This window comes from Lampetra planeri, chromosome 33 (assembly GCF_965212315.1).
Source record: "Lampetra planeri chromosome 33, kcLamPlan1.2.h2, whole genome shotgun sequence".
NCBI classification, from domain to species: domain Eukaryota; kingdom Metazoa; phylum Chordata; class Hyperoartia; order Petromyzontiformes; family Petromyzontidae; genus Lampetra; species Lampetra planeri.
This window is the reverse complement of record NC_136139.1, coordinates 8,442,388-8,454,434: the sequence shown is the minus strand read 5'-3', so window position 1 is coordinate 8,454,434 and position 12,047 is coordinate 8,442,388. Positions and strand designations below refer to the sequence as shown.

Genomic DNA, 12,047 nt, shown 5'->3' with positions numbered 1-12,047 from the left:
AAGAACACTCCCATAATAAGGCCGCGTGGCTGATGGGATGTAAAAAAATGTGTGAGAGACAAGTATAGGAGGTGTATAATTCAACATGTGCTTGTTATTCTGATTATTTGGTAATACTGCGTTGTCAGTGGAACACAAACAACTCTCGTCGGTGGCAAATCATTTTCCACTTTGGTACCAAGTTCACTCATTATGGGACCTCCTTTGCCAGTACCAAAATATGAGAATAGGTTTTCCCACTTTTTTTCTGGCAACAAAACAGGTGTTAAGATGTTAAAACACCAAACTGAAACCTTTCAGTTCAAGGGGAAAACCTTTTCTCAAGTTCACTCATTTGAGGAAACGAAATTGATCGCAATCAAACATCACGATTCTATAATACAGTATTACATTATACTGGTAGGAACCACCTGGTTCCACCAGCCCAAAGGGGATTATTGTGTCCGTCCGTCCGTCGTGCATCCAAAATTGGGAGGGGTCGGGCTGGGTGGAGAGGGTGGGGAGGGGCTGGGTGAGAAGGGTGGGGAGGGGCTGGGTGGGGAGGGGCTGAGCGGGGAGGGTGGGGCTGGGTGGGGGATGGGAGGGGTGGGGCTGGGTGGGGAGGGGCTGGTCACCCCGTGGTGCCCTTATAAAACTCAACATTTAACCTACTCACGCCGGCTTGTGCCCGCCCTCACAGTCGGGCATATTTGCAGAATACACCACACCGCCGTTGACCCTGGCCATTGACCGAGCAACCCAACGTTCCTACCAGCTCCCTCCGCAGGAATGTGTTTCTATGTGTACCGCTGTAAATGGGCTACGTGTACTTACCTGCAGTAGCAGACAGAGCCCACCAGGGGTAGTAACTTGGACCGGCATGAGGGTCGCAACATTCCCCAGCCCCAAAGTAGGGGAGGGGCTGCGGGGTGTTCTCGGATCCCCCAAGACCCCCCCCCCCTGGAACTCTCTGGAAGGGAGGCGTGGCTAGGGGCGGACACACATGGGGAGGTGTATAAAAGCCGGACCTCTGGACGAGTCCGCGGCCAGTCCTAAGACCAGCTAGCCTAGGACCCTGGGAACCCCTAGACCCGCTGCCCTTGTAAGGGCCGGGACTGAGTGGGCCAGTGGTGAGACCCTGACGTCCTTGTAAGGGCCGGGACCGAGTGGGCCAGTGGTCGAGACCCGTACCTTGGCTGGGTCGGGTCAGTATAGCCCCCCCTAGATCACCCTTAGCCGGAGGAGAGAGAGCCCGTGGTCCCAATGATAGGGCACACTAGCCCGGAGGCCGTACCTCCCCAGGCAGGAGGTTAAGGGTCTGCTGCCTTTTGTGTTAAGACTGCTATTGTTACCGGTGTTGTAAATAAACGCGTTGCCTCTACAAGTCGTCTCCACTCTCCTTGAACCCACTACACATGTGTAATAAAAGACTCTGTCAGGCGATGCTGGTCTCCGTCCGTGTTTTATTCAGGTTCTTCTCCGCACCCCCCACTGGCCTCCTCTCGGACCAGTGTCGTCTCGCGTGCGCCCCACACACGCTCTCTCTCGCGTGCCCCGCACGCTCCTCCATTAGCTCCTCTATTCCCGCACTCCGCACACCGCTGGCCGACGGCGTGCAGAGGTCCTTCGGCCACGTGGCCGATGGCGCGGATCCTTTCTCACCACCCAACGTGGCTCAGCCTCTCAACTTCCCCGACTGCCCCGATCTCTTCCGGCTCCCACTTATATACATTCCCCCGCACGTGACCCTGACTCCTCCCCTTCTGGATCCTCAGATCCGGCCTTCCCATACTATCCCGCTGGCTCCGCCCCCATTCACCTCGCCTCCCATTGGAGCCGAGGTGAACGGTGGCCCCTCCCACACGCCCCACAGACCAGGCTCCGCCCCCCAACACCCCGGCCGTGTGATTGGACCAGAGCCCAGCAACAACCCCATTTACGCTCGCATTACACATGTAAGCAAACTGAATGACACGTTACCTTTCACGAGTCAGTTACTAATTTGCATTATGGGCATACGACAGTAAAACTATTTCGGTGGGGAGGGGACAATTGCCCACCCCCCCCCCCACACCGTTGCCACCCCCCAAGTCCCCCATCGTTGCCCCCCACCGTGGGTGCGTCTCCGGCCACAAGACAAAGATCCCACCTTTTAACACGGAGGCTTTCGCGACCAGTATTATTACGACTATAATGAGCCAAGAATGTTTGTGTAACGCGCGTGACGTCACTCCACATGCCGCACCCCCCCCCCCCCGTCATTAATATTCATGAGCGGGTGGATTTTTACACTCTCACCCGAGAAAGTGAAGATGCTGGATGTAATTACCAGCAAAACGTCGTACTCAAATTCTAAATGTTGTGGGTTCACTCTTCAAACACACCGGTGGGCTGAAGAAGTAACTAATTGGCGTTTTGTTAACGTGACACATTTTTTACTGATTGCCCGTGTCGGGTGGTGGAGGGTTGCAACACATTTATAATAACGCGATATAACCCAAAAACCTTTATGAAAAATCTCCCCTATAGCCTGAGCCATTGGGGTGGGCAAGTGCTGTTAGCGAGCACCTATGAAGGTCAGCACAGCACACGAGGGGGTGAATGGCCGGCACCACACCCGGCCGCCTTTGTCTCCCCAGTGGCGATATTTAACACACCGCACCAGGTATTCATTTGATGCTGAGTCGACCTAGGGGAGGCCCAGGACCGGTTCAGATCATTATAATCGTCACCGGTGTTGGCCATGAGCTGGAAACGAACTCAGGTGGGCCCGGCTTCGTAGTTGCACGAACCGCTCCCCACCCAACTGGAAGAGCGCAAAGCTCCCTCTAAACATTCGCATGGCCTGGTCAGTGGCCAACTTGGCCACCCACAACTCTTGGTCACAACCGCCCCCCCACCCCCCACCCCCCAACGTGGGCGACGGTAAAACACAAGCTGCTGTCTGTAAATACAGACAGAGGTGACGCGCACAACGTCACAGCCGCGACGAAGCCGACATGGCGGCTCGGGGCAGCAGCAGCAGCGTCGCCGTCACCGCCGTCACCGCCGTCCTCCTCCTCCTACACTTCGCGCTCTGCGCCGTGGCCGTCGCGCCTCAGGTCGGCAAGAAGGACGGCGTCTTCAACGCGGTGAGGGAACGGCGAACGGCTGCGGCGATCATCGTGGGCCTGGATCCGAGACGGGGGGGGTGGTGGTGGTGGTGGTGTTCTCGCCACCACAGCCACCCAAGGCGAATTTGGTAGTGCGGATGGACGAACGCTCGTGCGTGATTGGTCGCCACCGTCCACCGGGAGTCGGCCGTCGTCCAATCGCGTGCGAGCAACGCCGAAGGTCCCACGCGCGTCTTCGCTGGGGAATTGGAAGTCGCGGAGCGGCCTGAGAAATTCGTGTCATTTGTTTTCGTTCTTGTTGTTGTTGTTGTCGTTGCCGCAGCGCCCTGGAATCCCAAACCCACGGATTGGCCCGGGGTGAGAGTTACCCACCCCAGGCTGTGATCTACATCCCCCGCCCCGTCGCTCCCCTCTCGGTCCCACCTCGGGGAGTTTCCCATGCTGTCCTCGCAGGGATTCTGTCTCTCTATGTGTCTCAGTGTGTGTCTCAGTGTGGTGTGTGTGTCTGTGTGTGTGAGTGGTGTCTGTGTGAGTGGTGTCTGTGTGAGTGAGTGGTGTCTGTGTGAGTGGTGTCTATGTGTGTGTGTGAGTGGTGTCTGTGTGTGTGGTGTCTGTGTGTGAGTGGTGTGTCTGCGTGTAAGTGGTGTCTGTGTGTGTCTGTGTGTGTCTGTGTGTGAGTGGTGTCTGTGTGTGTCTGTGTGTGTGTGGTGTCTGTGTGTGTGTGGTGTCTGTGTGTGAGTGGTGTCTGTGTGTGAGTGGTGTCTGTGTGTGAGTGGTGGCCGTGTGTGAGTGGTGTCTGTGTGGTGTCCGTGTGTGAGTGGTGTCTGTGTGGTGTCCGTGTGTGAGTGGTGTCTGTGTGGTGTCCGTGTGTGAGTGGTGTCTGTGTGTGTCCGTGTGTGAGTGGTGTCTGTGTGTGTCTGTGTGTGAGTGGTGTCTGTGTGTGTCTGTGTGTGAGTGTGTGTCTGTGTGTGAATGGTGTCTGTGTGAGTGGTGTCTGTGTGTGTCTCTGTGTGAGTGGTGTCTGTGTGTGCCTGTGTGTGAGTGGTGTCTGTGTGCGTCTGTGTGTGAGTGGTGTCTGTGTGTGTCTGTGTGTGTCTGTGTGTGTGTCTGTGTGTGTGTGAGAGTGGTGTCTGTGTGTGTGAGTGGTGTCTGTGTGTGTGTGTGAGTGGTGTATGTGTGTGTGTGAGTGGTGTATGTGTGTGTGGGTGTATGTGTGTGTGTGTGTGTCTTGTGTGTGAGTGGTGTCTGTGTGTGAGTGGTGTCTGTGTGTGGTGTCTGTGTGTGTCTGTGTGTGAGTGTGTGTCTGTGTGTGAGTGGGTGTCTGTGTGTGGTGTCTGTGTGTGAGTGGTGTCTGCGTTTTTGTAGCTCGCGACGCGGGCGGCCTCGTCGTAATCCTCGACGGGGAAGACTGTCGTGGCGTGTAACCGGTGTGGAAATCGTTCGACTCAAAATGCAGCCGTTCTTTATCCACACTGGCTGAAGGAGGTGTCTCCCTACGCCATGTCATCCATGCATACCTGTCAAACCCCTTATCAGTGCTTACCTCATTAGATAACAATTCAGACCTTGTTGGTCATCCCATGCGTGCCCTTATAAATCTCAACGTTCATCCTAAAGTTCCATCACATGGGAGAAACGCAAACAAATTAATTTTTTGTCCGTATTGAAACGGCTGTACGCCGTATGGACCTGAAAACTCCATATTCCCTGTACAAGAATAGGGCTAAACTGCATGGGTTGACAGATATGGCCATGGGTTTTTGACTATACTTCACCATGCTGGTCAGTGAGTGTAGGTGAAGGCTAAGTAGGCAGGGTTTTTTTGAATATATATCACTCGCCACTGATTTAAGTTGTGGCTTAGAAACTAACTGGTCGCTAAGTTCATAAACACAGCACCGTTAACCAGTCTGCCACCATTCCCAATCTGGAAATTAATACAGTGCAGTAATTTCAATTTATAAGGTGTCTAAATTCAAACCATCTCAAGAAGTATAACGTAATGAAAAAACACAATTGTCAACAATCGTTTAATTGAAAATGTTAAGGTATACACGAAACCAATGGAGTAAAAATACTATTCAAACAAAACCAACGAGCGTGCAAATACAAATATGACAATCCAATCCAGTACACGTATTTATATTGTATGATCGCATTACCGTATAACGTGGAGCCTCACTTAATGGAGTGCTTTTTATTTGTCAACGGATTGTTCCCTCCACGTCGGCCCCGGTGTGTGTTCACCCGTGACCTGGACACATCGCTTGCACAAATATACGATACTTGTACAGCCCTTTGTCAGTCCACTGCTGGATTAAGGGCCTCCCTGGCACCGTGGGGGGTCCTTGTGACCACACTCCACTTTCATGTTGGTCAGTGCGGCTTGGTGAAGGCCCAGAAGCAGACATGCAGGACAGTAATTGGAAGCGGAGAAGTACTTGGCAACAATTAATTTTGCTACACTCCGGCTCTGCTGAAAACCACATTGTATAGCCCCACGTCCGCCTCTGTAGATGGTGGTCACCCATCTCAGAAGCTAAGCTGTGTTGAGCCTAGATGTGAACGTGTGTTGAACTTCTTTCGCACCGTATATAGCCAACCGTGCTCATCGGAGGATAGTGTTTGGATGGGTGGCCACCATGCATAACAGATGTTTTATGCTGCATCACTTAGCGAAGACGGAGCAGAGGACATTGCAGCAATATCCAATGTTGCACTCTAAATCTGTTCTCTCAAGTAATTGCACTCCACCTTGAATCTGTACTGACCAGCGTGGTGAAATATGGTCAAGTTATCCTCACACCTCGCATGAAGTTGGGAGGCCCTCATTCAACAGTGGTTTGACAAAGGGATGGATCCACATGAGTAATTGTACCACGTATGTGCTAAATGTCATATCTTCATTGCTTGCACTGTTTGCTGATGTATAAGCAACTAACTTGTTTCCAGTTTTAGTCTCTAGTGCCACACAATGTAATTGCAAATATTAACCACAATGTTGTGTGTTTTCTGTAGAAGAACCTGATGTTTCATTTCTACAAGACTTTGTTTAACAACACTGATGTCATGCTCGTGGGTGAGTGTTCTTAAACAGTGGAAATGTACGTGATTGTATTTACTCGGTCAACAATATAATAATACAGTGTTCTTGAGTTTAATATAGAACAAAACTGAATAACGTTCTCTCTTTTGCAGTGTCAGAGAAGACATGCCAACCCAACGCCGTTTTCGATGTGAAATGGATGCTGTTACATTCCAAGTGTTACAATAAGATTGCAAACATTCCAGTAAGTATGTGGTTGCTGAATGTAATGAATAACACTCACCGCTTCTTTGTTTTAAAGTAATGTACAATACATGTATAAAATATATTGCTTTTCAGGATTTAAAGCCTAACACTTCATGAATAATGCTGTAAACCGTCTTACTCTCTTTGTTTTAGCACTAATCTTCTATATATCCACGTTTGAAATGATATATTTTGATGACATTTCCCTTGCAATGTGGTATGTCACTGATTCTGAGCAGGATATGGAGGTGAAGCTGATTTTGGAAGAGAAGATCGCAGATGATATAGATTACACTACCAACCAAGTATCGATGACATGTGCAAATTTCAATCTGGAGGTAAGCAGAAGAGAGCGGCTGGTATATTTCAGGTGTGTTCTGGAAGATAGTTGATAACCCACATTTTAAGGTATCCCATACTAGCTTCATTGCAACAATAAAAAACACATTTTATAATTTTGTATCATCTCCCATAGATGGGCAACAGAATTAACTTAATCATTCACTTTTTTCTAAACCAAACCCCCCCCCTACTCCCAACAAAAGCTTGCTTTTTGGACATTGAGATGTGGTGGGTTTTCAGGTTTTTGTGATGAGTGAAAATGAACGGGTTCACCTGTTTGCTGAGAGAAGTGCAACTGTTTTTTGAGTAATGCGTTTTTTGAGAACACATTTTGTGTGTTTCTTGTGTGTAGCTCATGGCAGCTCATCCAACGATTGGGAAGTTTATCAAAGCAGTTAATAACACGGTAAGATCTGGGCTGTTGTAAAAGAACACACGAACATAATTTATCATTGAAGAAGTCTGTCATTGAAATGCATCTGTTCGAATCCAAACTTGTTTTAACTTGGACTGAATTAGGTGTTTCTTATTTCTTATTTTACAGGTTAAAGCCAGTAATTCCACAAAAACTAAACGGGAGGAAAAGGTAATTCAAACCTGAGATGTTGAACTAGATTCAGTGGGCCTACAATTGAAAATATCCAATAGATGTGTCTGCTTTGAGCACAGAAAATTCTCTCTTTCACTCATCACACGATTGTCCTTTTTTTCTGACAGCAGGTTTCCAAAATTGAGCAAAAGGCCAGTACAGTCGCAAACAAAAACGGGGTAAGACTTTAACTTTATTATTAATACAAAAAAGATATTGATGCTGTGTGCAATGTTGTAAAATCGACAATATGAGCCAAGCACATAATGAAGGCTGTCTCTGGTGTAGGCCAATCAATTTGTAATGCGGCTGAAAGACTGCATATATTATCAGGACATATTTGTTTGCTTTTTTGCCATAAGTATGTGGGGTTAATGCAGACTTTTGATGCCTTACAATAGCTTTCTACAGTAAAACCTTGGATTGCGAGTAACTTGGTCTGTGAGTGTTTTGCAAGACGAGCAATTTTTTTAAATAAATATTAATTTGATAAACGAGCGAGGTCTTGCAATAAGAGTAGTACGTGTGTACGCTTTGTCTGCCGAGCGTCACGTGATCACAACTGATATACGAGTGCTTTGGATTACAAACACGTTTCTGGAATGAATTATGCTCGCAATCCAAGGTTTTACTGTATTTTGTGTTTGATAATCTTAACACCTGTTTTATTGCCAGAAAGGCTAAAACCTATTATTTTATCATCATGTTTACAGAAGAATGTGCTGACAAGGACACGGAGAGATGGGCCATACCTCTTCATAATGAGTATCCAGCCTCAAAGCAACACCACTGTCGGACCAGAATGGAAAATACCCGGTTTGTTTAGCAGTCGCATGTTTTGGTGTGATTTATTCTCGTGGTCATACATTCGAGCTATAAATGCACTATTAATTCTCAAACATACATATTCTTAAATAGTCGCTGAACACAGGCCCAAAGTCCAAAACGTCAGCGACCAGTAACAAACAGCACAGAATGTGGACGTTAACACATTAACTATGTTACTTTATTTCAATCTTAATTTTAGAACTTTAAAAAATAATAGTTACTTTATTTGTTTAATACAATCATTCTGCTGATTAGATTTGAATGTAGACACTTTTTCAAAATGCAACATAGAGTTTCAAGAGTTAATATGGTTAATAGTTCTGCACTGTGTGTATGTAATTGTCATTTGTAAATGGTATAGCTACAGCTAATGTCTCGTATGGTCACAATCCAATGAGTTTGGGCTTGTGTGAATCCTAAAATTGCCTTGTGTGTTCATTGTAGTACAAGTTCAAATGAAGAGCGAGGAAGGCTTTATATCGGCTGCCGACTGGCCACTTATGATTGTAAGTATTATAAAGTGTTTTGTGTATTTTAGTCGTGTAACTATATATTTTACCCTGGGACTTTAATTGTCACAATGAAGGGTCACGATTCAAGAAGGTAATATTTTTTGCCTCGTTTATAATTGTGTACTCACTCGCTGGTATAGTGTTTTTGTGTTCTCTGTGTTGTGTTTAATTGGTTTCATTTGCCTGAAAGTAACATTTTCATATGATACACATAGCAAATAGTCATTCACGCGTGATTGGATGCACACACTGTGAGCTACATAAGAATTGATTTTGGTTAATCATTACATGCCCTATGTATACACTTTACAATACAGATGAAATTGACGTAGCGTCTAAATGTGAGGTGCTAGCCACGGGGAACAGCTTCAGAGAGTGAATACAGTTCAATATAATGTAATGACTATATTCCGTGTGGGTTTTGAAATAAAATCTTTTTTATTTTCTCCCCATTTCCAATGCTGTGTTTAGTTCTATGTCGCGATGTGCGTGCTGTACTCTCTGTACGGTGCCCTATGGCTGGCCTGGTCTGCCTGCTACTGGAAGGACCTCCTGCGCATCCAGTTCTGGATTGGAGCCGTCATTCTTCTCGGCATGCTTGAGAAGGCCGTCTTCTATGCCGAGTACCACAGCATCAACTACTACGGCACCTCTGGTGTGTAGCAATGACGAGCGAGGTAGACGGTGAACTAACTTCTGTAGGTGAAATTAGAAGTTGCAGTCCTGCGATTACGTTCTCACACCACTACTGATAGATGGACCTCCGTAAGGGGAAGCTCCAGAGAAACCCATCTAGAGAGAGGGTATTTGACATACTCTTCTTAAACACTGGCCAGGAGTCTTGGAAGAGGTTACTCTTTGGTTATTTCGGTAAAGTCACGTATAAAGATAAAATAATAAATTAAATACTAGCATACGACGTTTCGATTGCAACACAAGCAATCGTCATCAGGTATAAATGAAATAGAAACACAAATCTAGTATACTTATAAATGTAATGTAATACAACAGAGAGTCGGATAACATAACAGTCAACACCCTACCTGGTTGATTACGTTCTTCCTGAGAATGCTAAATTTGAGAGAGAGATAAAACACAGAACCAGAGACATATAGACAGACATACAGGGTGACCCAAAAAAAACGGGCCCCAACTCTAATTAGGCCCCGTTTCTTAGTGTTTTGTCCGAATGAAATGAAACTTTGGTCATAACTAGTTTATTATATTCAAAACATCAAATCAAAACACTAGGGTCTTTGGCCTTTTTTTCTCCGTTCTACAGCATGTGATCTAGATGGCCTCCATTTAGCTCCGTGCATTTCTTGAGGCGCAGCACGAAGTTGTCCATGACGTTCTTACAGACTGAATTGGTAATGGCTCTCATCTCCTCCCTGATGGTTTCCTTGAGTTCCGTGATGGTTCTGGGTTTCCCTGCGTAGACTCTGTCCTTAAGATAGCCCCAAAGAAAAAAATCTGGGGGGCTTAGGTCCGGGCTATGGGGTGCCCACTCAAAATCAGTCTTGAGACTGATCACTCGGCCTCCGAAGTTCTCTTTCAGCCAATCTCGGGACAGGTTTGAGGTGTGAGAACTTGCTCCGTCTTGCTGGAACCAGAACTTGCTCATGAGCGACGGGTAGAGGGTCTGGAGCTCACTCTTGAAGGTTTTGAGGACCTCCACATACTGCTCCTTGGTGACTGTCACTGCTGCGCCAGATTCTTCGATGAAGATTGGTCCGATGATGCCTCTGGCCGAGATTGCAGCCCACACCGTGCACTTAGGAGAGTGCAAGGGCTTGGTGGCTACTTCATTGGGTCTGGAGGACCCCCAGAAGACATTTGTCTTGGAGTTCGCCTTTCCGTCAAGATGGAAGTGGGCTTCATCTGAGGTCCAAAGGAGGTTAAGGAAACTTGGTGTCTCCTCGATCTTCTCGAGCATCTTGACTGCCATAGCGCTCCTCTGCTTCTTGTCTGAGGCTGTAAGGGTCTGCAGCGTCTGTATTTTGTATGGGTAAGCCCTGATATCGTTCACCAGCACTCTCCTGCAAGTCTCACGGGACATACCGAGGGACTGACTTCGCTTACGCACAGAGCGTTTCGGACTCTGCTGGAGAGACTCTCTCACACTTTCGACCAGCTCGGCTGTTCGCTTCTTGGGACGTCCCGAGTGGCTTGGACGGTTCTCACTGGCAGCGTTGAGGTTCTCCACGGTCCCATACTTCTCGAAGTGGGCCACCCAGTTCTGAATTCTGCTTTTGGATGGAGCCTTTTCACATTCGAACTGACGCATGAAACTGTCCTGGGTTTTCTTAAACGAGCCTGTCTTGTAGTAAAATTTAACACAGTGTATTCTTTGTCCCAGCTCCCACTGGGGTCTTGGTGTACTCACGGTCGTTGATTCTGCCATGTCCTGTAAAATAAGGGCAATCGGTGAATAAATAAAGGAGATATCACATAAAGTGTACACGGGGCCCGTTTTTTTTGGGTCACCCTGTATAAGCAGACATATCACAGAGATACATAGAGAGAGAACAAACATAGGCACACAGAGAAACCACACCTCTGTGTCGAGGCCTTAAATAGAGAGAGGGGGCGGGGGCGGAGAGAGAGGGAGGGGTTAGAGAAAGTATACTAGATTTGTGTTTCTATTTCATTTATACCTGATGATGATTGCTTGTGTTGCAATCGAAACGTCGTATGCTAGTATTTAATTTATTATTTTATCTTTATACGTGACTTTACCGAAAGAACCAAAGAGTAATTCCTGCAGTCACGAAAGCTCCAAATTAAATCTTGGAAGAGGTGTGAGCACCTACAGTTTACCCCACCATACCCAACCTGATAATCGACTAACTGTGGTGTGCCCATTGATGTTTCTGGGTGGACAAAGGCAGGGGTATTTAAAAAAAAAAGTCCCCATTGTTTCAACTGCCACGCTATGGAGATCAAATCAGAGACCTCTGGGATGCCGCTCACCCTTAGACCACTGTAGCATTTTACCTCTGTGCTGTGATTGTATACTTAGTTCCAATGTTAATAAACTCTCAGCTGTGTTCAGTTTTGTTGAGAAACTGCAATCACACCCATAATCCTTTTCACAAAGTATGATCACAGACTGTGCAATAGCTGAGATTTGAAAAAAGTTTTCTGCTGCAGCCGCCACCACCACCATGAATATTAACGACCCTTTAAACTAATTTATTTGCAGTCCGAGGGGCTGTCGTGTTTGCGGAACTACTCTCTGCCCTCAAGAGGACCCTGGCTCGCCTTCTGGTCATCATTGTCAGCCTTGGCTATGGCATAGTCAAGTGAGTTGCTTGGATTTGTGGTTTCCTTAGTAAAATCAGGTTGTGTTTTTGTATTAATGGTGTGATTTTTCACTCCCCTTTTTTGGT

General features: G+C 47.1%; 1 protein-coding gene across 5 annotated transcripts in view; it reads left to right on the top strand.

Moving 5' to 3' along the window:
* Positions 1-2,954: 2,954 nt before the first annotated feature.
* The window catches only part of LOC144729741 (transmembrane protein 87A-like), an 18,454-nt gene continuing 9,361 nt past the window's right edge, over positions 2,955-12,047 (top strand). For 2 of the 5 annotated variants that reach the window (XM_078610207.1, XM_078610203.1), the window contains exons 1-11: positions 2,955-3,110; positions 6,111-6,171; positions 6,291-6,382; positions 6,624-6,722; positions 7,079-7,132; positions 7,271-7,312; positions 7,444-7,494; positions 8,029-8,131; positions 8,588-8,649; positions 9,127-9,310; positions 11,861-11,960. In XM_078610207.1, coding sequence (XP_078466333.1) covers positions 2,979-3,110; positions 6,111-6,171; positions 6,291-6,382; positions 6,624-6,722; positions 7,079-7,132; positions 7,271-7,312; positions 7,444-7,494; positions 8,029-8,131; positions 8,588-8,649; positions 9,127-9,310; positions 11,861-11,960 — 980 coding nt within the window. In that variant the 5' untranslated portion in view covers positions 2,955-2,978. The remainder of the gene's footprint in view (positions 3,111-6,110; positions 6,172-6,290; positions 6,383-6,623; positions 6,723-7,078; positions 7,133-7,270; positions 7,313-7,443; positions 7,495-8,028; positions 8,132-8,587; positions 8,650-9,126; positions 9,311-11,860; positions 11,961-12,047) is intronic. The other 3 variants (XM_078610204.1, XM_078610206.1, XM_078610205.1) reach the window with 3 other exon arrangements.